Source organism: Haplochromis burtoni, unplaced genomic scaffold, assembly GCF_018398535.1.
Source record: "Haplochromis burtoni strain Fernald_Lab_line unplaced genomic scaffold, NCSU_Asbu1 Contig_276, whole genome shotgun sequence".
NCBI classification, from domain to species: domain Eukaryota; kingdom Metazoa; phylum Chordata; class Actinopteri; order Cichliformes; family Cichlidae; genus Haplochromis; species Haplochromis burtoni.
The window spans coordinates 518,280-543,742 of record NW_024582637.1 but is presented as its reverse complement, the minus strand read 5'-3'; the positions used below and the strand labels follow the sequence as shown (position 1 = coordinate 543,742).

Genomic DNA, 25,463 nt, shown 5'->3' with positions numbered 1-25,463 from the left:
CGAGCTGAGGGAAACTACTGCGTTTTTATTTATTTATCATTTATCACTGCCGGGACACTTTTGCACTTTAACATAAAAATGTCACCTGCCCCTTTAAACACAACTCCGGACGGTTGACGTCATTTTAATAACTGCGCAGCAGCGCACCGGAAGGAAGTGGGTGTTAGCTGACTGACGTTAGCAAGCTACAATTACGAAGTTTGCTGTGGGTTCTATGGTAAATATGGTCGTTTTTCTGTTTTTGTTTTTTAATTTAATAGACATGCTGTCGATATAATATAAAGAATGCTATTTTATGGTTCGTGTTGTAGTATATCATGTTTTGGTTGGTTTAAAACAATGTCCATAACTTTATTTAATGCTAACTAGCTCATTAGCCGGGCTGGCTAAAATGAAATTTGTACTCGCTGGAATAAAGGATACGGCCCAGTGTTTCACTGGAAACAACTACGAAAGTCCGTATAAATGTAATGACGCTTTATATTAATGTAGTTAAATGCATATTAGATATATAACAAAAGTGCGTGTTCATAGCTGAGAAATTAAAAGACAATGCATGGGCTTCTGTCAAATGATGTCACACACCCTCATTCCCTTTAAACTACGTAGAAAATTAAAAAGTAAATAACGAGACAAAGCCACAATGAACAAAAACACGTAGTAAAAACTGTAGTAATAATTAAAAATTCTCAAAAGTAAGCCCCAGAAAATCGCTTTCTAAAAGAAAGTCAGATAATGCTAGCTGGAGTGGTTGCTACAAGGCTCAGTTGCCGCAACCACCCTATTGTCTCCAGTCTTGTATGAGGGACAACTAATACATTTTAAGCCTACAGGATCTTTAGTAAGAAGCTGAGATAAATAGTCTCAAACTTCTCCATTTAGTGCTCTGTATGCAACTGAGACTTTTAAAACGAGTTTCGAAGTCAACTGGGTGCCAATGGAGAAACTATAAAAGGGGTAATGTGAGAGTAATGTGAGCTTGCTTACTTGGATGTGTTAAGAGGTCTGGCTGCAGTATCTTCTATTGTTTGGAGGTGTGACAGTTGATGTATATAAGATGGTAAGCAGGGCATTACAGTATAGGCATGATGAATCAAATGGATGAAAAAATTTCTCCTGTTTAGCTGTAGAGATGATTTCGAAATGTTACTTTAAATGAAAGAAACAAGACCATAAAATAGATTAGACATGCAAATGAAAGTCCAGAGAATAATCAAATATAACATCTAGATTATGAACATGGAGCTTAGCAGATGAGCAAAAGGAAGTAAGCACTTCACTGATACAGATTTTTGATGTGTTTATGTTTATGCATTTTCCTACATTACTCCCTTAAGAAGGCTACTACTTTTCTCCAGGTTTTGAGAGTTGTTAGCTCTCAGATATCAGAGTGCATTGCCAGAACAATAAATGGGGCACTCTAAATATAATTTTGCTTTTCTTTGTCATCCTGATTCTTAAATCAGAAGCAATCTATAGTTTCATACTGTCAAGACATGTTAGGACAATACTACCATTAAACTGATCTTTCCAATTGTATATGTAGTCTGATATTACTCATTTGTCTTAGCCATTTAAAGGTGCTGTTCGGTGTTACTGTCACCACCTATAGAAAAAAATAAAGAAACAATGAACATTCAATAATTAAAATGTAACAGTTCATTGTCTAATCCACTGATATCCATGTGTGACTTTGTTGTATTTTGTATTGTTCTAGGAAGAGATGTCAGGAGAGAGCGTGGTGAGCTCGCCAGTGCCGGCAGCTACAACCCGGACTACGTCCTTCAAAAGCTCCAGCCCCAGCTCAAAATATGTGAAGTTGAATGTGGGTGGCGCACTGTACTACACTACAATGCAGACACTAACTAAACAGGACACAATGCTCAAAGCAATGTTCAGTGGGAGAATGGAGGTCCTCACAGATAGTGAAGGTGAGCTGTTAGTAAAACCTTGATCATATGCAGCAATTATTCCATCACTGCAGTTAAACTGTTACTGATGTTTTGGGCATTTGATACCCATAGGTTGGATCCTGATTGATCGGTGTGGGAAACATTTTGGAACAATCCTTAACTACCTTAGAGATGGCGCAGTCCCACTCCCAGACAGTCGACGGGAAACCGAGGAGCTCCTCGCTGAGGCCAAGTATTATCTTGTCCAAGGCCTTGCCGATGAATGCACAGCTGCCTTGCAGGTACAATCATTACAAAGTTGCTTACCTTTGGAGTAAATGTTAAGTAACTAAGTTTCAGCAAAGTTACTGATACATTTAAAATTACAAAATTTACATTTTGGAATCTACATTCTCTTTTCGTTAAACATGCTATGTTCCCACCATAATCTTCATTAGCTCCCTTTTCCCATGAATGTTCTGTTGTCTTTTTTTGCTTTTTAATGCAGTTATAAATGTGACTAGCATTAGTCTGTGTATTTTAAAGAATGAAATTAAGTGTTATAAACAAAAACCCAATTAACCAAACAAAAATTACAAGTCAAAATCTGTTTTCGTTTTTATCTGGAAACAGCAGCAGAAATATTTATTAAAATGCTTTTTGACAATAGCTTTTTAACAGGTGTCCACAGGCATCACTAATGATATTATTAAAGGTGCAGAGGCTCATTTCGTAGGATTAGTAACACTTGTGGTTGATTTAAAAATATAGACCTTTTGCAGCAATTAATTTTTTCAAATAATTTATTGGTTATCTTTGGTAACTTATCATAATCAGAATACTTTATTAATCCCCAGAGGAAATTATGTGGTCACAGTGGCTCCAATACAGTAATAACAGTAACTAATTAAACGAAATTAAATAATACTATATATTACAAAGTTATAAAATATAACAAAATAGCTCTAATAAATACACATAGTTCTAATTATAAATATTACAGTATATCACACAAGATTAAAAATTTATAGTTGGCAGTGAGGTTCCCTTCTTATAATATTAAGTGTAATTTTCTCTGTAGAGGATGTTATAATAAGAGTGTGGAACTATTGCAGTTTGTACTGTACTTTTCATGGAGGAATTGTATAGAAAGAGTCACAGGCAGGAATGATTTCCTGTTTCATTCAGTGGTGCATTTGGGTAATTTCAGTCTCTCACTGAACGTGTTCCTGTGACTGGCCAGCACGTCATGCAGTGGGTGGGAGGCATTGTCCAGCATTGTTCTTATCTTGAACACCATCTACCTCTCTGACACCACCTTTAGAGAGTCCAGCTCCATGCGAAAAAAATTAATACATTTAATAAAAGTTTTCATCCTTTTTATGTTTTGTTTTTTTTGTTTTGTTTTGTTTTTGTTTTTTTTGTTTTTTTTTTTGTTTCTCTCTTCTTTTTTTTTTCCACATGTAAGTCTGTACCAACAGAATGGGATCCTGTGAAATTAACAGTATGCAGCAGTTTTGTGTGTTTGTGTAATGTTTTCAGTGGAAAAATGTCTTTTTTCCAGAACAAGGAAACATATGAACCCCTTTGTAAAGTGCCTCTGATGACGTCATCCAAAGAGGAGCAGAGGCTGATTGCTACCTCAAATAAGGTATGCTATGTCTGTAATATAATGTGCAGCAACTCATTTAGAATCAAGACATTTTTCATTTAGATTTTTCTTTTTTTTTAAAACTTGGTTGTCTTCACAGCCAACAGTCAAACTGCTGTATAACAGAAGCAACAACAAGTATTCATATACCAGGTGAGCCCGATCATGGGGTCAAGTTTGTCTAGATATTAAAAAAAAAAAAAATCAAGTTGTTACGTACACTCAAGTCAGTTATCATAATAAGTGACCTCTCTTATAACTTTCTTTCCTCCACAGCAATTCTGATGACAACATGCTAAAGAATATTGAGCTTTTTGACAAACTGTCGTTGCGGTTCAATGGGCGAGTGCTCTTCATCAAAGACGTGATTGGGGATGAGATCTGTTGCTGGTCTTTTTATGGGCAGGGGCGTAAAATTGCTGAAGTGTGTTGCACTTCCATTGTTTATGCCACTGAAAAGAAGCAGACAAAGGTAAATATTCTTTGCAGAGTACTTTGCAGTTTCATAAGCATAGAGCTATGTTATTTTGGCTAAATAAACCTGTCTCTTGAGTAACACTTTACTTTTTTCCTAGGTTGAATTCCCAGAGGCTCGAATCTACGAGGAGACCCTCAACATCCTTTTGTATGAGTCTCATGATGGCAGAGGTCCAGACAATGCTCTGTTAGAGGCCACAGGGGGTCCTGCATGGCGATCTAACCACCTGGATGAGGATGAAGAGCGAGAACGAATTGAGCGCGTCCGTAGGATTCATATCAAACGACCTGATGACCGTACACACCACCACCAGTGATTCTCAACTTGAACCAGTCAATCTGGGATCCCAGGCAGTATTTGCACTATGCTTGTGCCTTACAACACCCAGCGCCTCCTTCATTTACTTCCCTCATATTTTACCAGCATTCCCCAGAGGATTATTATGACACGAGTGTCATGCAGCGGTGTGTAGTGGTGAAGTGATTGTGTGCAGTCCTCTTCTCCAGTTTTCCTCTTTGTCATCTTGTGTTTTTTTGTTTGTTTGTTTTTTGTCTCTTTTTGTTGGTCATGATAACTTGTATCACTGTTTTCTGCTACTGTGTAGACGCTCATAAACATGGATGTTTTTATTCATCACTGAGTGCAGGAAGGAAGAGGTCCTAATTAAATTACATGCAGAAGACGAGTTATATCATGGAAGCAGCTAGTAATGTAGATAGTTTAGTTTTTCTTTGCCGTGGTTCCAAAAGGTACATTTTAAAGTCTCAAGTGGATGAACCGGGTGTTGTACTTAATGAAGTCACACGGTGGCACTGTTTTACTCTTAGATGATATTAACCATGGCTATAATGTAGCCTGTCTATAACTCCAAAACCTGAATATTTTCTTTTTATCATTAGACAATAAAAATTACAGGTGAATGAAGCAAAATTTCCTGTAATACTTCTGCCGCATTTAGTTCTAACATTGACGCAGTTCCCTTCACTAAACAAACCATTATTTTCAGTGGAGGGAACTTGAGCTGTGACCTGAGGTGTTAAATGCACTGGGCTGATTGAATGATGGATGCTGAGGTTGATGTGAATGACTGTAACTCGATATCACTCTAGCAGGAAGGGAACCCTGTCTACAAGCTTATAACAGGGATAGAAATTAGACCTGTCTTTCATCATCGCATTCATCACAGAATGTACCGTTTGCACACTAGTTTAAGTTGTTATATGTTTAACAATCACAGTACTTGTAGGTCTGCTGTACAGAAGTAAACATAAATGTATGTTTTATATTTATACACACTTTATCACAAATAAATTTCTACAGACATTCTTTTGTGCTGCTTTTAATTTACAACATCAGTGAACGTACAAATTTATTATACATATGGCTTCATTGTTCAAAATTAGAATTGCATCAGTTTTTGGTACCTTAAGAGTTTTGTCATTTTAAGTGTTCTTCAGACACAAGCAATTGTGAAATGATAACATCTTCTTTCTTTTCTTAATAATGAAGTGAAGAAATTTTAATTATGACTAGTGTGAAATTCTGTCCAGCAAACAACCTCATCCAAGATTCCTCAGGTTCATCTCTTTCTGGGCAGATGTGTTTTCTGCAGACATGGTGATCATCTCCTTAGTGGTCTCCTGATGAAATATGCAGAGGCGTCTTATGTGTCTCCTCCTCAGCCTCACACGTTACCGTGTCCTTGCCCGAGTGGCAACCTGCAGTAGCAAACAATGATGCTGTGTCAGCATTTGTAACTTCATTGTAGCCCTTAATTGAAGACTTAAAATGGCACATCTGGTCGTTGAGTTTCCATGTCAAGTTTATGTATAGAGATACAATCGAAAGCAGCAAATACTAACTAAGGTGCTGTATAACTTGTAGGAAACACAAAAGTGGATGAAATAAGAAAAAGGACAGTATAAAACAGCGACAATATAAATGAGTCTAAACCTAAGCTTGATTAAAAGTCATGTTAGGGGATAAACATGGACTAAAATGGGACAATCTAACACTTAAGGCGAGTCTGTTCCAAACCTTAGAAAATACATGGTACAAGCACCTTTTGTAAATATGGATTTAGGAACCATTAAGAGTTTTTTGACACATGAGCAAACTGATCTGGCTGTGACACAAAAGTGCAGGATTTTGGCAAGCTAGGACTGAGCATTTAAGGATTTTAAAACAAATAATAAATGTTCAAATATAATCTGAAAAAAAAAAGGTAGCCAATCTGCAGAGAAACATGAGATAAAAGAGATAAGGCCCAACTCACCACCATCAGGTGACCATTCTTGGCCTTGTATACCATAGGCTCAGGCCCAGTGCTAAAGTCCACTGCTCCTCCTTTTCCAGCCTGGATTTCAAAGTTGATGCTGTGAATTAATGCAAACACAATGCATACACAAGCAGTTTAGCTCAATGTGCATTTCACATTAGATCTCTAAATTTCAAAACTCAGGCTCACCTGCCCTGAACCACCTTGATGGCATTTTGTTTGTTAGCAATGACACAGAGTTTGGTCAAAAGCTCAAATAAATGGTCGCACTGTACTACCAGATCCCCCTGAAACAGCCAGACAAGTTGTGTTAGAATCATCCACCTGAAAATCTTTCAAAATTTTCACTACATGCATGTTCCTCCTTCATTTTAGTTACTCTGCATTATCAGCAGAGCAAAAGCCATTCTATGTTTTAACTTGTTCCACCATATCTAATCATGTCATTTAAGCTACAAATACAAAATAAACTTCATTGGTCTCACCATTAGCAAAAACAAAACAAAAAAAAGGCAAGCTTGATCCATACATTTGCATACCTTTTGTTTAGGTTCTTCACGTGTTATGTGGAATGCAATGGTGCTGTCAGTCAAGTTACTGACAGAAATCTCTGCAGTGAGTCAAATAATAGAAGCATGTAGCCCCACATTTGAGAATGAAGATATCTGATGGCTAATAAAATATATATTAGCACACTGGTCTGACCTTTGAGAGAGGTGTACAGCACTCTCTGCTTGATCTTGGCTTCCTCTACCACATAGATAGCTGTCTGGGTGAGGATGAGCTGTCGCTGCCTCGGTTTGAAGCCATTCCTGTCATACTTAATTACTGGAATGCAGTACTGCAGAAACACAGCATATATCAGTGCATCTTTGGTGTGAACTGCCCATAGAAGTATACAGACATTTTATTACCTTTATACGCTCGTTGCGAATCATCTGGATGACCCTTGTGTTTATGTCTTCCTCGCCTATTAAGTGAGATGTTAAATGACATATGAATGATGGTTCTAAAATGAACAGGCATTGTGTGAGGGTGTCTGATATTTACTGATTCTGGTGTCCGCAAATGGATGGGCAACACTCTGTGGATAACTGTCCTTTTTCCCCTTGAAGACAGAGCTGGTGATCAGCTTCATTTCGAACTGAAGGGGCAAAAAGGAATGGAAAATTTAACTGTGATGACTACAAAGAGAATAAGACTGCCCTTTAATGTGGCTTACCTGTGCTTTCTTCTGCGGTGTGATTCCTCGCACATATTTCCGCACCATAAGACGGTAGTGAAGCTTACGCAGCATCTCTGATGTCTAATGAAGAACGAAATCAGTTCTTCACCACAAGGTCAAGATAAAAGCTGTATTCAGTCAGTTTTGCATTTAAGTTGATTAGTCGTTATTACTATATATATTGCTATGTGGAAATAAAAAAGAGCATACACTCACTGGCCACTTTATTAAGTGCACCTTATACAACTCAATGCATTTAGTCATGCAGACACGGTGAAGACTATCTGCTGAAGTTCAAACTGAGCATGACAGTGAGGGAGGAAGATGATTTAAGTGTGTTTCAGTGTAACATGGCGTATGAGCATTTCAGAAACTGATGATCTACTGGGATTTTGTTAATAACATCCATAGGGTTTACAGAGAATGACCAGAAAAAGAGAAAATATCCAGTGGGTGGCAGTTCTCTGGGTGAAAATGTCTCATTGATACTAGAGGTCAGAGGAAAATGACCAGACTGCTTCGAGCGGATAGGAAGGCAACAGTAACCCAAATAACCACTTGTTACAATCAAGATATGCACAACATATCAAATCTTAAAGCAGTTGGGTTAAAGCAGCAGAAGTCCGCAGTGGGTGCCACCCAGTCAGCTAAGAACAGAAAGCTGAGGTGGCAGTATTCATCGGTGTTAAACATTAGACAATAAAAACTGACAAAAAGCTGCATGTTCTGATTAACCTAAATTTCTGACGCTACTTTCACATAAAGAAATTTGCATAAACAACATGAAAGCGTGGATCCATTTTGCCTCGTATCAACAGTTCGGGCTGGTGGTGGCGTCATGGTGTGGGGAACTTTGGGTCTGTCAGACAGAGCTAATCATCTTATTGTTGTTGCTGATCATGTCCATCCCTTTATGACCAACATGTACCAATCTCCTGAAAGATCATCTCAGACTGGACCAAAATCTCAGAGAAATTTTTGAATCTGTGCCATGATGAAGGCAGTTTCAAAGGCAACAGGGCAAGCAAGATGTATCTAATAAAGTGGCCACTGAGTGTATTCTCACATTGAAATAAATAGAGAAACTTATAGGAACATATAAGACACACATATCTCATTCTATAAAATACTTGTGACATTTTTTGTTATGTAACTCAATGTTTACTTGATTCAAATACAGTGTGAAAAATTAAAAAGGACCACAGTTATGAATGCATTAGTATTAGAAACAGTTGCTTGATTTTGTTTCTCTGTTTCATTGTTATATGACTTATAGCACCTCTGTGAGCACAGCTGGTGGAGTTAGCCAGGGGGTTTTATCCAAAACGGTCTTTGGCAGGTTGTCTCTAAGTCTGTTCAGGTAATTTTGCCTCACGAAGGCCAGGTACTCTGAGTTATCTGTGTTTTTTGCCTGCCCTCTGGTCATGTAGCCTTTGATAAATCTGAAATGTGTGGCAAAGAACAGGATCAGTTCAAATGTAACAGAGACACTGATGGGGGCTTTTTTTATTTTTGATATTTACGTGTTTTACTTACTTCTTGATGACTTTTACCGCCCAGGCTCTCTTCTCCTTCTCCTTCCTAGCCTGTGTTCCTCTCCAACAAGATTCAATCTTAGTGGCTGAGGAGATTAAAAATAGACATTATCTAATATTTTTTTATTGCTAACAAAAACTGTTTCTATCATTCTGGATGTTGTGACATTTACCAGCTTCTTTCTGTTTTCTGTATTCTCCCTTTGCCCTGTAGCCTTTGTATTTTGCCTGGATGCGTGTTGCTGCAAATCCAGAGCAAAAAATATAAATCAGCTTGATTGTGAGACGGGATGACTGAAGGTCTAAGGCAGTTGACACTCACCCAGTTCATGTTTGCATTTCTCATAAGCATCCTCTGTGGCGAACAGTGTCCTGGGGTGACGGATGAAAATTTTGGTCCTGCAATAAACAAATCAGCAACTTGTACTTTTGTGATTCCTCGCATAAGCTGGATTTGTTGAGGTAACGAGAAAGACTTCCTCACCGTCCCATTTTGTACTCATCTGGCAGGTAGCCCAGATGTTGAACCAGCACTTCCACTCCATCGGCGGCTACTCCTCTCCAGTGTGGCCAGGTGGCTGGGCACAATGGTTTATATCTGTAAGATGAGCCAAACAAACTGTGCTCGAAAGAAGCCGCTCAGTTCACCTAGAGCTTACATTTAAAACATAAATTTCCCTGAAATTGAGAAACTCTACGGTCCTTTATACCTCTTCAAAAAAACGTCGTATTTACGTCTGTAAGCAAAACCAGCTCGTCTGACTCTGAGGTGCTCCATCAGACCCAGGTACTTCACCTGATGCCTGATCAGTGCTTCATCAAACTGACCTGTGATGTAACGATAAATACACGATTGATTTGGTCTTATTCAAACATTTCTGTGTCATTAACATCTACCTTTTGTTAGTTAAGTTACCTGACTGCTTGGACTCGTTAGATTTCAGGCAGCGTATGTACCAGGCCTCTTTAGCCACGAGGATCTCTGTCAGCTTCTGCAGACTGCTCTTAAACTGAGTCACCACCTGCAAACACAACACAAGGGTCACAATGTCCTTTCCGCCTGACTCCCCTCAGCAGTTAGGTTAGATGTTATGGATGAAGGATATGGAGGGTCAAACATGGGCGAACGTACTGTTTCTGGTCTTCTCCTGCTGTCTGGATCCATGGATGAGAAGCACTCTTTGACTATGTCATTTTTAGACTGACACATAAGCTTTGAGAAGGTGGAGCGACACACAAGCACACATTAACACACAGATTTAGGCAGTTACTTTAACCATAATTAATCAAATACTGAGAAAATACCCCCATCTTTTGCTATTTACAGTAAAGTCTAAAACACGTCTTTATCTGACATAATATCAGCTGTAGACTTACATCTTTTATGTTTCTATATAGTAGGTCGTTGTTTTTGTCCAGGAAACCTAGATTAACATAAAAAAAAATATCAGTGTCTTAGGGATGTCAGTTCAAAGCAAAAAGGTTTAAATGGTTGAGTCACAGGGGATGAGACTGTGGTTTTCTTTACCCACAACACAGTAGGTGACCTCCCCGGCATAATGCAAGAGACGGAAATCTCCCCTCTCCAGAGTCTTACGTGTCATTTTGTCAGCTAGTTTGTGCCTGGAGTCAAAGAGGTGGAGAGAGACAGAGGGATGAAGAGTGAGAGGCTTTATAGTCGAATCCTAATCCTCCGTCTCTATCGGCTCACTGTCGACTCCCTCACAGGCCACCAGTCAACAGAACACCAATGAAAGGAGTCAGACTTTAGAGCCGAGGAAAGGCTTTGAATTGTACAGTAGATAGACAGTGTATTTAATTACGCTAAATGTTGTTATTTTTGAAGTCACAAATCAACATTATCAAAACAAAAAACAACCTTTATTGTGACTTTGGAATAACCAGCACTCCTGTTTATAGATATAAGTGGGATGCATGGGGCTGATTCAGTGCGTAAGACTGTTCGTTTCTCTTAGAGTCAGTCAGGATCAGAGCAGGAGCATTCAAGATCTCTTGGAGTCAGAGAAATAAGCACTGGTGCTGCATACAGTGTCAATGTCAATTCTATTTATGTTGTTCGTTTCGTGTACTGTGTGTGTTTATTTATACTCGATTGAGCGTATGTGTGTGTGTGTGTGTGGTGTGGTGTGTGTGTGTGATGTGTTGTGTGTGTGTGTGTGTGTGTGTGTGTGTGTGTGTATTTTAGGTCATTACTCACGTGACAAAGTGGGGGTGATTCCCCATCTTTTCTTCCAGTCTCTCCAGGAAGGTCAGATCTGTGGCATCTCCTGGCCTTAGACACTCCTCATCCTGCAAAATAATCATTGTGAATAATCTTGAGCAGTATTTTTAAAACAGTTATAAATGGCCATCCCAGTGTGAACATACACACCAGTAATGATATAATTCCTGTGTGTTTTTCCTCGATTAGATCACAGATGATCTTATTGTTGAAGAACTGAACTGGCTCCCACTGGTGGAAAAAGAGATGAGAAATACACAGTTATAAGCACGTGAAAAAAAGCAGCCGCTTATATGTTTTCTGCACGTCCGTCTGTTTGCTTGTTTGTTTGCTGGGGAGAGGGGGGTTTACCTCAATGCCCTCTGCTTCATATTCTTCCTGCTCCGATTTTAGTGTCAGCTCAATGAAAAGCTGCTGCAGCTTCTCGTTGCAATAGTTTATACAGAACTGCTCAAAACTGAGGGAAAGGATCAAGAAAGAGGTGAAAGGTAAGTTTGCAGGTTTCATAAAGATTATAAGGTAAATAAAACAGCTATCAGCTTGCAAAAGCAGCTGAAATTAAAAAGAAAAAAACACAGAAAGATTACACCTACCTGTTTACGTAGAAAACCTCAAATCCATATATGTCCAAAAGCCCTATAACAGTCTTTCGTGAAGGGTCCTAGTGAAAGAGAAAAAACGTATAAAAACACATCCTGGCAGGTGAGATTTGTCATTTGAAATACATCCTTATAGTCACTTCGTTCTCCATTGACTCGTTGATCCTGTTGACCAGCCAGGTGAAGGTCTGCCCATAGATAGCTTTGGCTAAGGCATCTCTGGCATAGATGGCGTGATCAGTTGTGAAAGGGCTGAGGACCTTTTAGAGTAACAAAGCATCATACCTGAGTTTATAGTTTAAACAGAAACACAAGTCTGTTATTGTTAAAACTAAAGAATGTTTTAGCAAATGTGAACCTGATCTTTTTTGGCTTCAATCTTCCTGAATGTTAGGCCCTCTTGAAGTCTGTGTGCATCCACTCCTAGCAGCTGTGAAGAAAACTAAACATTAAAAAGCTTATTGATATGCTTAATGAATAGGTAAAGAATTTATATTTTCTACTTTCTTACATTTGAGACCCAGTGCAGCTCTGTGTTGTTGTTCAGGAGGGCGTGACCTTTACTATCAGAGTCAAACCGCACATTCCCCAGGTGGAGAACGCTTGCAATGACCTCAAACAAGTGCTGCACAAAATTATAATTTATAAGCAAGACTGACTGCTGTGAATGAAGCCATCTGCAACAGCATCCAACTCACATTGGTGGCAGTCTCATTAAAGCTGATGATTTGAAGTGCGTTTTTTACTGTTTTCCAGTCGTTTTTGTCATTAATGGAGGGCACAATGGGACACTGCCCCTGTCAGAAACAATGAACATAGAAAAAAACACTGTTTCTGAAAGTGTTCTACTTTCTTATCAGATTCTATGTTAACAACAAAGCCCACTGACTTATGCGTACCTGTGTTAGATAGTTATAATGCTGGCAACCTCTCTCCAAGCCCAGCTGATGCAGCAAGTCATCTGATCCTCCCTCTACCAGCTGGTAAAAGATGTGAAAGTTTCTCTCCCCGTGATTCTGATGCACAACCCTTGATTTCTCCAGCAGGTAGTTCAGGATATGGCCTCCAACAGCATCCCCCTATGGGCATCATGATCCTAAAGACAGCAGCTCTACAACTTGCAGAAAAAACACAGCCTATGGTCCAGTGGCCAGATTGAAAACTGGTTAGGATAAAGAATCTCCTTCTGTTTCAGTAAAGTTGACTTTTGTTAAGCAGTCGTCGTTTTTTTACATAAATTAAATAAATCTGGAACCAACTTGATGTTTTTCAGGCTTCATGTAATGTTGTTTGTACTCATGCTACAACTTTTTTTGTCTTGTATAGCAAAAATAATCACACCACAACCAACTACACTCAAGGCACCAAACAACAGTAAGCTATGTTTTTTTCCTATTCTGTGAATACAGCATCTGATCCTTACCTGGCTGTCAAACTGGATGTCCATATATTTCCCAAATCGGCTTGAGTTGTCATTTTTTAGTGTTTTGGCATTTCCAAAAGCCTGTGGGGGGGAAAAAAGTCAAATAATTCAGAGTAATTGATGATCTGTCCCTCTTCACTATATGTCAATGCACTTCTACAGCATGCAGTAACCATCAAACCTCCAGGACGGGGTTGGACATGAGCATTTTGTCTCTGACTGTGTTTAGCAGAGTGGTGCTTGGACAGCTGACGGCATAATACTGCAAAATCTTCTTGGAGGCCTCTGTTTTTCCTGCTCCGCTCTCACCGGAGATGAGGATGAAGTGATTGTTGAACTCTGTCAGCATGGTGTGGTACGCATTATCCGCCAAGGCATAACTGTTGGGTTGCAGAGCAGTTACAGTATTTCAGTAGTAAACTTTGAACTGCACTCGGAGTTATTTCAGTTGAAAGAACACAGGAGTGGGCTCATTTCCTTATGGGTGCTTTCAGCAGGATAACACACCATGTCACAAAGTTCAAATCATCTCACGCTGATTTATTAAACACTGCAATAAATGACCTCCACAGTCACCAGGTCTCAATCCCATACAGCACATTTAAGATGTGGTGGAACGTGAGTTTCCCATCATGGACGTGCTGCCGACAATTTTGCAGGAACTGAGTGATGCTGTTGATTTTATTTTGAATATGCAAATATAACTAGAATAACAAGAGAAAAGAAAAATTAAAAACAAGTTTTCGTGATTATCTCCATGTCTACACAATGTTTATGCTGGAAAAGGAGTAGGATGAAGTTTAGACTTACTGGTGTAAACAGGTGCACCAAAAAAAGCGTGTGTATACAAACTCACATGTGGGGCGGCAGCTCAAAAAAGTTGACACCCATGTAGATATCCATCTGCTTCTTGTTGTAGATGTCCAGCTCTTTATATGGATTGACAGAGACTAACAACGTTCCAATGTAAGTCTAAAAGAATGAGTTAAAAATCATCAAATTTTTTGCAAAGAAAATGCCACGTGTGAACGTAAGGTTTAAATTGTACTCACATAGATGAGATCCTTGCTGAAGCGTTTCTTGAGGTTGCTCAGAAAGGCAGCTTCCGTGGTTTCATCCAGCAGTACAAAATCCTGGATTCCCACACGGTCCCTGGCAGTCAGGGCACCCTCCATGTCTAGCTGACCCTGTGCAACAAGTTGTAGCAACAACATAGCAGCTGAATGCACTAAGAAAAGTGACATTTCTAGTGTTTACTTCCAAAAATGTATATGTCTAAAACAAATTTGCAACACAGCCGCATATTCTGTGCTTCACAGGGACAGTTTTACTTTATTTATTATTTTCCCCCATATTAATGAGATGAGCAAAGTTTAGAGCAAAAGTAACATTTTCATGTTGTGCATATACAACATTATATCAGAATTTTCAGTCATGTGTTTTGACAACTGCAGCTGGATGTTTGAATGTTTGGATTAATGGCTCCAAGCGGGAGGACAACACAAAAAAAGTGCCGTAAAAAGAACAAACATGGTGTCCTTTAGTTCTATTGAAGCAAGAGGTCCAGAGGTCCTGTGTGTCTTTGAAGCTAAGGTCTGTGATTGTGCAGATGAACAGACAGAAGATAATGATCGCTACACGGCGCACAGGGACCTTGGCTGGCAGCCCATGGTTCACTTGAGCTGACGCACCAACCAAACACAACACACTGTGCAAATGGACTTGGGGAGCCCGAAACAGCGGCACATTTAAGAAGCGTAGTGGGAAAAAAATTCCACCAATCTGTTTTGCATTCGCAGCACCAACACTCGGACCAAAGGTTTTCACAGCTTTTGTTGGTTTTGTGTTTTTTTTTCTCTGTCTCTCTCTCTCCTTTGGAAGCAGAAGTCCTTTGATTCTCAGCTCTCTCTGTAAAACATTAAAAAAGATAATCCATTGGATCTAATTGACACAAAGTCCTCCTTCTCTTCCCCACCAACCCACTCTCCTCCCCTGCCTCTATCCTCCGCCTATGGCCCTCGTTTCTTCTGAGAAAGGCCAAGTGTTTTTGTCCTGTAAATACCACGGAGCAGAGACAAAAAAGACGTCTTTAAAATGCAGTCTACAATCCATTACACATATTCCCCCTGCATAACCATTCAGTAATTATTCATTAGAAAACATTTAACGTCACAGTGAATTTCACACTAGGCAGTCGAAACACAATAGAGGAGATTTGGCCTACTTTGGGGTGAGGAGTTGGGGAGGGGTTCGCTGTACAGAGGAAGGGCGAAGGCGAAAGGAGTGCGGGAGGAGGGGAGCAGTATTTGTCTGATCTGAGAACCTCTGAAACGGGGCTGTCTTGAGACAACGGGACAGACTAAATAGTGCACTAACGGTCTGTGCCCCGCTGCTTGCTGTGACACTCATTTAGTGTGCTTTAGTGTGCCCCGAGGCCAAACAATAGAGGCTTGTTCTTAGCAATCTTGTGCTGTAATTTGGACTTCATTACTTTGCTCATACGGGGCCTCAAAGAAGGATAGAGGAGGCTAGTCAGATGAGAGTGGGGTTTTTTTTGTTGTTGTTTTTTTTTTTCCACCTGTCAGCCCCCGACCCCCAGTGCTCTCACCCCTCTCGGCAACAATACCCCTCACCCCGTGTCCCCACCAATAACCCTCACCCGGCCCCCCTCACCCACCTCCCACCCACCCACTTTAAGCCAATGAGACAGGTGAACAATATCATTGAAGGAACTCTTTTTTGGACGTCAGAATCAATCTGGCACTGTGATGGTAGTGGTGCTGCTGTGGGGTATCTTTGACACCCCCTTCTTTCATGGGAACAAACTTCTCTCAGGGCAGCACAAGCAGACAATGTGCTGGGACAGCGTGACTTAGAGATCTGCCATACAGTATTACAAGTAATAACATGAACAGATAAGCTCCTGTCAAGAGAAGGATTATTGCATTCAGCCATGATAATAATGCTAATGTTTTAGATTTTTGGACTAAATCTAAAGGTCTGCTGGTTTCCATTCAGGCTTCCTTTGGTGTTCTGCAGGTATTTCTTTTTAAGAAAGCTGTCTGCAGCAAGCGGGAGCGTTCCTAATGACACTATGCAAGAAAGGCTAAATCCTTAGAGTCTGAGCTGAAAGAAGCGCCTAATTATTGAAAGCATTCCCCTCATCCTTGTGTTATTTGTAACTCTGTTTTTCCACATATATATGGAGAGAGAGGGGGGGGACAGTTTAGAAACAGAACTAGATACTTATAATTAAACAATAGATGGCACAATCTGACGCACAGTGGAAAGAAGGATTAAGTAATGAATCCCTAAACTCGCTGTCAGATCAGGTGAATTGCTTTGCTACTTCAGAGTGCAACCAATTGTATTTTAATTAAGAGATGGTTCCTCATCTTGGTCTAGAGTGTCAGTGGTGCCTGAGACAGTGACCTCATCGGTGAGATGAGGAAGGGAGCAGCTGCTAGGACAATTTATGAACTTACAGAAAAAAGTTATCTCCCCTTTAAAGAGGGTTGCAGTTGAAACTTTCACATCCAGTAAAGAACAGCTCCACTTAATCACAATAATACTTCCTGTTAGCTTAGCACAGTTTTATCTCACAATGGCTCTTTTTCTCCTAAACCATCATTTAGCAAGACTTAGATGAGATGAGTAAGACCGCTTTTAGACCTGCATGCTGAATATCAAGCTACCAAATCTGTCTACCAACCCCTCTTAACATGAATCCCTTTGCTCATGAAAAGAAATGAAAACTGATATTTTACACCTTTTTGCTAAGAAGAATATATCTTGTTACCTCCAAACTCACTGAATTGATTATCTTAGCTTTTAGGTGACTGTGAGAAATAAAGGCCAGGCCTCAACACCACTCACAACACACAGGGTTACTTTAAAACTCCTTGTGATGAAGAGAACACACAGCAATGGTTACAGCATAAGAGAAAAGCCAAACCTGCATTCTGAAGCTGTATTATTGCTGCAGCCAGGTGCAGAAACTCAGTGAGGATCCAAAGTCAAACAAGGCCCCCCCCCTCCTACTGAAGTGAGACAAAAATAGTGTATCCTCCTGTGTCTGCTTGCATTGAAGTAATCAGCGAAGGACTGGCTTCTTGAAAGTTAGTTGCTAAAGGTCAGGACTCTATAATGTAAATAGGAAAAAACACCCTTAGCTAGTAGCTCACTGGTGCAGCATGCTGTAATAGTACTATGCTGGTGATGCTGTGTGGAAGCTGGTGCACATATATGTTTCTCCACATCATGCTGAACCAGGCTCAGGCAAAGGGCTCTGTGGGCTGAGTAGTTAATCATTCATGTTGTGGTAGGTGGAGGGACAGAGAGATCTTATTCAGCGTTTACCTGGGTATCTACTGCTCTACTGAGTGTAACATAACAATACAGAAACAAGATCCAAGATCCAAACTACTCCATCTAAACTCCATTACATCACTACCAACAGTAAAAAAGGCCCCATTCTTCTAACTGGCACATTCCAGGTCTGGTTACTGATCTTTGATTAGGTGGGAACGTTTACAGACTAATCACCACTTCTTTAGTATTCATTATAACAATGTTACTCAGGGGAGCACCACTGCTACTGAGCTACTGCCTGAGCTGCTGGTGTTAATTGTGCTTTTGTAAAATTCTACTAGGCTGGTGCCCAAATGCAATTAACACACTTTTTGCCTCAGTGAAAACAATTATCAGCACCTTTAATTAAAGACGATAGAATTTAAATGACTGCATTGTTTTGCCTGTGTTGGAGAGCTGAAAGACTTGAAGTGACAGGAAATGAGTGACAACACAAACAACGGTAGGGCAACAATGAGCTGACCTGTGAGAACTTCAATTGGTAGTCATCTGTTTAAACCCAAAGGTCACCGGGTGACATAAAGTCAACTTACACTTCATCCAGTTGTTTTGGAGACTACCAAAACACAACATTACTTGTCTGTACTAAATGAAATCATCAGATCTGTGCACATCCAATAAAATATTACCATCCAACCAAGGTTATTACGGTTAACTAAAACCAAACCTAAACTTAAACTAGATGTGGAAAAACACTTTGGTTAAATAAAATCAATAAAAAGAAAAGAAAAGACCTTTGAACTGAAATGATTGTTTAAACTTAAAAAACGAATTATTAACACATTTAAAACATGGAGGAAATATCCTTAGTTGTAGTGTACGTCAGTTTGGTAAAAAAAAAAAAAAAAATCTTTTATCTGAATTTATTTTTTTTGGCTTTGATAGACATAGTTATTGACACTTGAATGTCTGCTTTCAGAAATATCTGTTTTTATTGTAATGTTTATTGTATTGAAACTAATATGAATTGAAAGCAAAAAGTTGAAATGAAATAAAATGAAGGCTATAAGGGCAAATTATATATTACAAAACTGCATCTGGCCACATTTGCTATCTCAAGAACACTGCAGCTACTCACCTGACTATAAATATAAATGGCACAAATGTACAAAAGAAACTAGATTAAGTTTTTCAATTATCACCTGGTGACAGTGGATAGGGAGAAAGTAATGGATAGCCACACTTAAAGGAAATTCTAATTCACTGTGAATACTAAGTAAATGAAATAGAATTGTCATGCCTTAAAGTAGTGGTTGCATATGTGGCCAGAGCAGGTGTGAATTATACCGGGTTTACCTCTGTAACCTAGTAACCAGTGTTAGAAAAACATGCCCCTTCCAAGGAAACACAGGTGTCCATTTTCTCTGCTGCGACGACCTAAATGTGATAAAAGCTCAGGTTTCACCACATTTATGAACTGATTAATGTTTGGAAAGCTTTCAGTCAGTCGGCTGTAATGTGTGACCAGTTGAGTGTTCAGCATATTGAATTATTCACTCTCCACCACAGAAAAGTTGTCAAGGTTACCTCTGCCGTTGCCCCACCTTTCCTCAGCCCAGCAATGCTTGTCCAATCTTAACAAGCTTTGTGCTACCCACTGGGCTCTGATTCAGCACGAGATGTGGCAAATCCAATTACACAGGAGTCAGAGAGGTTGATTTTCCCATTATAGATTCCATGCTGAGAATGAGAGCTGATGATAACACCACTGCTGCCCCCCTCTCTCTCTCCTCTTCTTCTTCTTATTTTCTGTCCATTTCACTGTTCTCCTCTCTTTTTTCTTTCTCTCTCTGTCTTCCTATTCCTCTTTCCCCAAATACCTTCTTTCTTCCCCCATCCTTTTCTTTGGATTCCTCATTCTTCCATAGTCCATTATTCTAATTTTTCAGAGCACCGTAACGAACACTGGGCCCCGTCATTACTTTAGTCCCAAAATTCTGGGTCAGTGAGGTTATTTCATACCCTGCATTGCATTTTCTCAAATTACTGTTTTTTGTCTCTCTTAAAAACCAAGCAGAATAGATAGCATCATTATAACTCTCTATTATCTATCTATTATAATTGTGACTTCTTATTCTTTCCTCGTTTTTTATGCACCTGTAGATATCTAATTGCATTACACTTGACACATTACATGTTTCCACTTAGAAAGGTCACCACAAGGGCTGATTGCAATTCATAAAACTTGACTTATGGGTGTCTTACTGTTATCCACAGTGGTTACATCATGTACTGGCTGTGCAACATAAAAACTAAATAAAAGCTCTTTTGGAAATGAAGCTCTTTTGCACTCAATCAGCTATGAAAAACAAGAGGGCTTTTGCTCAATCTTTAGCCCTTTAGGAAATGAAAAAGGCTTGACCTCAACTCAGACCAGAGGCTTTGGGGGTGACACAGGTCACTAGAGGTCAATAAAAAAAGGTGATCCTCGAGGACAGCGGGACTCGGGCGGGGGATTCAGCAGTCTGTCCAGAGAGGTCACCTGCTGAGTAGAAGAGAAGAAGATGGTGTGATCTCAGCTGCAGGGGAATCTGTGATTGCCCAGTATTCACCATTACTCTGTCAAACCACTGCAACTTCACCTTTCCTCTGTTCACGCCAAAAGAAACAGATGGTTGATATTAAAAACTTGGTAACACTTTATAATATGAGGATGTTAAACCCCTGTAATTAAATGGAATTGGATTATATTTTATTAGAAATTACAACAGAAATATGTTTATATACAAGTACTTACAGGCAAGTAAACTATTACAGGCGGGTAACAAGTCAGGTTTAGACTGACACTGTAAGTCATTTTAACTACTGCAGAATTTCTCTGTAATTTGGTGCTGGTATGCTATATTTGGGGTGCATGTCATAAAGTGGCTTAACCTTGCCTAACTTGCAGGTATTTCACAGGAAAGGAGACACAAATTATACTGTCAGTAATTTTAAATCTGGGTAATTTCCTGAAAATATAGCAGAAAAGCTTTATTATGAAGAGCATTTATTTTAAAACATTTTTATTTAATATTCATTATGAATTTTCTGTTATTCAATTGTCTTTTTTTGTTACATTGTACTTAAAATTACAGTTTAATTAGTGTCTCCTTTCCTGTAAAACACCTAGAAGATGGTCAAGGTTAAGCCACTCTATAACATGGCCTATAGTGTTCTAGTGTTAAATAACAGAGAAATTACGCACTATTTAAATTTACTTACAGTAAAATTATGTCTTTGTTTCCTGTAACCTGACTTGTTACCCTCTTATTTTAGTGTACCTACCTTTAACTATTTGAAAGTAAATATAATTACGTCATAATTTCAAATAAAATACATTGAACTCCATTTCATTATAGTGGAATTACAGCCTTAGCCACAAGCCGTATTATAGAGTCTAACCAAAAACTCATAGTATCTCGCATTGGAAATACTTCACTCACTAAACTATCATTAGTGAGTATTTAAAAAAAAAAAACATCAGAAAAAGTGTCCACAAAGCCGAAAAAGTGTTTAGTCACTTTTACTTCAATGTTTTCATAGGTCATAATTTTAATACTTTCATATATATTGTTCTATGGTATAAAGTGCAACCATACATTGTCATGGTTTAAAAACTAATTCTACAATAGGTAGAATGCCTTAAACTCTAAAAGACTGTCTTAAATGAGTGTGTTCTAGACCCTTAATCTTAATTAGAGTTTGTGTCTTCCATCTTCAGGCACTGACATCACACAGAAATCATCCAATAATTAGCTGGTATGATCATCTGCTTGAGAGAAAAATGCTTTTTTAATTGTGTACCTATTGTAAAAAATGACGTTTCTATAGTGGAAAATCAAGAGCCTTTCTGTCATTTCATTGTTCATCTAGTACTTATTTATTCTAGTGTAGGATAATTGGCTGTGTGGGATGGGTTTTTTTTTTATATGTAACCAAAGCAGAAAATACAGTTATACACTGGGGCAAAAAAGTATTTAGTCAGCCACCGATTGTGCAAGTTCCCCCACCTAAAATGATGACAGAGGTCAGTAATTTGCACCAGAGGTACACTTCAACTGTGAGAGACAGAATGTGAAAAAAAAATCCATGAATCCACATGGTAGGATTTGTAAAGAATTTATTCGTAAATCAGGGTGGAAAATAAGTATTTGGTCAATAACAAAAATACAACTCAATACTTTGTAACATAACCTTTGTTGGCAATAACAGAGGTCAAACGTTTACTATAGGTCTTTACCAGGTTTGCACACACAGTAGCTGGTATTTTGGCCCATTCCTCCATGCAGATCTTCTCGAGAGCAGTGATGTTTTGGGGCTGTCGCCGAGCAACACGGACTTTCAACTCCCGCCACAGATTTTCTATGGGGTTGAGGTCTGGAGACTGGCTAGGCCACTCCAGGACTTTCAAATGCTTCTTACGGAGCCACTCCTTTGTTGCCCGGGCGGTGTGTTTTGGATCATTGTCATGTTGGAAGACCCAGCCTCGTTTCATCTTCAAAGTTCTCACTGATGGAAGGAGGTTTTGGCTCAAAATCTCACGATACATGGCCCCATTCATTCTGTCCTTAACACGGATCAGTCGTCCTGTCCCCTTGGCAGAAAAACAGCCCCATAGCATGATGTTTCCACCCCCATGCTTCACAGTAGGTATGGTGTTCTTGGGATGCAACTCAGTATTCTTCTTCCTCCAAACACGACGAGTTGAGTTTATACCAAAAAGTTCTACTTTGGTTTCATCTGACCACATGACATTCTCCCAATCCTCTGCTGTATCATCCATGTGCTCTCTGGCAAACTTCAGACGGGCCTGGACATGCACTGGCTTCAGCAGCGGAACACGTCTGGCACTGCGGGATTTGATTCCCTGCCGTTGTAGTGTGTTACTGATGGTGACCTTTGTTACTTTGGTCCCAGCTCTCTGCAGGTCATTCACCAGGTCCCCCCGTGTGGTTCTGGGATCTTTGCTCACCGTTCTCATGATCATTTTGACCCCACGGGATGAGATCTTGCGTGGAGCCCCAGATCGAGGGAGATTATCAGTGGTCTTGTATGTCTTCCATTTTCTGATGATTGCTCCCACAGTTGATTTTTTCACACCAAGCTGCTTGCCTATTGTAGATTCACTCTTCCCAGTCTGGTGCAGGTCTACAATACTTTTCCTGGTGTCCTTCGAAAGCTCTTTGGTCTTGGCCATGGCGGAGTTTGGAGTCTGACTGTTTGAGGCTGTGGACAGGTGTCTTTTATACAGATGATGAGTTCAAACAGGTGCCATTCATACAGGTAACGAGTGGGGGACAGAAAAGCTTCTTACAGAAGACGTTACAGGTCTGTGAGAGCCAGAGATTTTCCTTGTTTGAGGTGACCAAATACTTATTTTCCACCCTAATTTACGAATAAATTCTTTACAAATCCTACCATGTGAATTCATGGATTTTTTTTCACATTCTGTCTCTCACAGTTGAAGTGTACCTCTGGTGCAAATTACTGACCTCTGTCATCATTTTAAGTGGGGGAACTTGCACAATCAGTGGCTGACTAAATACTTTTTTGCCCCACTGTACATACAGTTTCACATTTTTCACCAGATTGAAGTCTTTGTCGGGCCACTTCTGGCCCCTGGGAGTTAAGTTTGACATCCCTGCATTAAGTGTCTGTTAAAGATAAAAAAAAATCGATTACAGGTATATTATCCAAGCTAATAGTTACGGGGTGATTGTGGGGGTATAGGTATGAGTGTAGTGTGCATGATGTGTAACTGGTTGTAACTGTAACTTCTGTCGGTGCTGTGCTTTTTGGAAATCGAATTTCCCAGAGGAACCCACCCGAGGGATTAATAAAGTTCTATCTTATCTTATCTTAAAGAACATTCCCTCAATTTTCTCATCATTTGCTATATATGTGTATTTTATATAAGTTTTGTATAAAAGCACAATAACACAATAGTCAAGTTAGGCATATACTAGTACCACATGGATATTAACATCTGAGCAGTGAGTCTTGATTGGCTGAATCATTTCCTCCTGTCTCTTCGCCCTGTTTCCTCTCTCCACTGCGTTCTCAAACAAAGGCATAAAATGTCCCCAAAGGTTATCTTTAAAAACAAACAATTATTATTTTTTAATCTCTAACTGATGATCTTTGACAAGACAACTCACAGCTTGGCAACCTGGGCACTCCTGCTCCATTTAGGTGGAGGTTTTAGTGGGAAAACAAAGTGTTTGGCAGGACACTGATGTTGCTCTTTGGCTAAGTGTGGCTGACAGCCGCTTCCTCTGTATGGCCAGAGGGTCACTCTGGGTAACATGCTCTTCTGGGGGACACTGAGTCTCTGCCTGTGGAGGCGATTAGAGGGGTGAGCTGACCTCGTTCTCAGAGAGGCTGGTGTGTTTTGAGTAAACACTTGATGCAAGACAAAAACACTGGTTACAAACAAGGCCAACCTTCAGGCCGTGATCCCATTGTTTCCCCATTACTCCTGAACAGGCATGAGAGAGGAAAGCATTTACTCTGAGTCCCTGAGCTGCAGGGAGTCCTTGTGTAGTTAGCAGCACTGTGTCTGTATGTATCTCACAGAGCCAGGTCACAGCCTCCCAGGTGCCCACAGGTCACTGCCATTAGCTAAAAAGCCACATTTTACTAAAATCAGCATTAAAAGGCATGCACAGGTGAATGGGGAGGAATAGTAAAATGCCTTGTTTTTATTCAGCAAACAGAAAACACAAGAAAAATACAACACCAGCTGAGGAACAGCTGAAATAAGTCAAAACCTTAAATGAAAAAAGAAATTCTGCACCTGAAATGGTAGAACCACAAACTTGAAAAGCAATACTGCCATAGCATGGGACGATGGGGATACTGCCAGGACGCTAAACGGTAAATTATCAGCACAACAGGATATTAATATACTATACTATTGACTACTGATACAAAAAGATACTGAGTGAAGTTGTTAAATAAATTGCATTACTAAGACTGATCAGTGTGTGGAATTAGATTAAAGAATAAGAAGTGGATTTGGGGGGGCGGGTGTACATGAAGTTAAACTAATGTCAGTTTAGAAACCACTAACGTTACCAGCCAAGGCTTTATCTGCAGAGCTCAGAAAATCACTTCCTGAACACCAGGCTCTGCAGAGCTGCGTAAACACTAATAATATAACGAACATAAAATGTGTCTCCATAGTGAAGACATAACCCTGCTTGCTTAGCAAACTTATACAAAAGCATAAAATCTGCACGTCCGAGAATTTCTTTGGCATTTTTGGTGAAATGAAAACACTGAAATTATTAACTGGCTATCACACTTCCAGAGGTGATGAGGTGTTTGTGTTGTATAATCCAACAGCCGCTGCTGGCAGCGCTCTTGGACGCTGATTCCAAAGGTCAAACTATAATCTAGTGTCAGTTTTTAAGCATCACCACACAACACTAACCTAGTAGTATTCACACAGTTTGAGCACACCTTGCTCTGTGGACGTCCCCCTGGTTCCACATAATAAACCCACGGGCTTTAGGACCTACAAGGTTTGCCCTGTGAGGACGGTCTTGTTTTTGTCCGTTACGTTCATGCATGTAATCATTGATTGTGCCTATTGTGACAGGCAGATTTACCATCTGTAGAGTCCCATGGGGCTGATAGGCCTACTGCTGTCTCCCTGCAGACTTTAAGGAATTCCCCTTTAATTTCCTGCAGAAGTTTAATCTCAGCCTGGTTTCAAATGTGATCCTGGTATAAAGAACCATACCTGACAGAGAAAGAGTTAAGAAGTTAGAAAAAGTCATAAA

The 25,463-nt window shown here is 39.7% G+C and overlaps 2 protein-coding genes across 2 annotated transcripts; one reads left to right on the top strand and one right to left on the bottom strand.

The window, feature by feature from the left end:
- Positions 1-86: 86 nt before the first annotated feature.
- On the top strand, positions 87-5,347 carry kctd10 (potassium channel tetramerization domain containing 10). Its single transcript, XM_005940174.2, has 7 exons — positions 87-217; positions 1,718-1,931; positions 2,025-2,194; positions 3,457-3,543; positions 3,644-3,696; positions 3,820-4,015; positions 4,119-5,347. The coding sequence occupies exons 1-7, from the start codon at positions 215-217 to the stop codon at positions 4,335-4,337; spliced, it is 942 nt and encodes a 313-aa protein (XP_005940236.1). The 5' UTR covers positions 87-214; the 3' UTR covers positions 4,338-5,347.
- myo1ha (myosin IHa) lies at positions 5,331-17,553 on the bottom strand. Its single transcript, XM_042227696.1, is given in 31 exon segments — positions 5,331-5,739; positions 6,297-6,396; positions 6,489-6,586; positions 6,839-6,909; positions 7,005-7,140; positions 7,214-7,269; positions 7,350-7,443; positions 7,522-7,605; positions 8,804-8,966; positions 9,061-9,145; positions 9,233-9,301; positions 9,382-9,458; positions 9,544-9,657; positions 9,770-9,887; positions 9,976-10,081; positions 10,192-10,272; positions 10,437-10,483; positions 10,588-10,682; positions 11,278-11,369; positions 11,452-11,532; positions 11,653-11,758; positions 11,895-12,160; positions 12,259-12,330; positions 12,412-12,525; positions 12,599-12,697; positions 12,800-12,979; positions 13,324-13,404; positions 13,505-13,703; positions 14,180-14,295; positions 14,376-14,510; positions 17,279-17,553. Coding segments are annotated over 31 exon segments (3,168 nt in total). The 5' UTR covers positions 17,285-17,553; the 3' UTR covers positions 5,331-5,712.
- Positions 17,554-25,463: the final 7,910 nt, after the last annotated feature.

Coding starts and splice junctions, on each gene's coding strand:
- kctd10 (XM_005940174.2), top strand. Junction 1,932..2,024: donor GGTCCTCACAGATAGTGAAG/GTGAGCTGTTAG, acceptor TGATACCCATAG/GTTGGATCCTGATTGATCGG. Junction 3,697..3,819: donor AACAAGTATTCATATACCAG/GTGAGCCCGATC, acceptor TTTCCTCCACAG/CAATTCTGATGACAACATGC.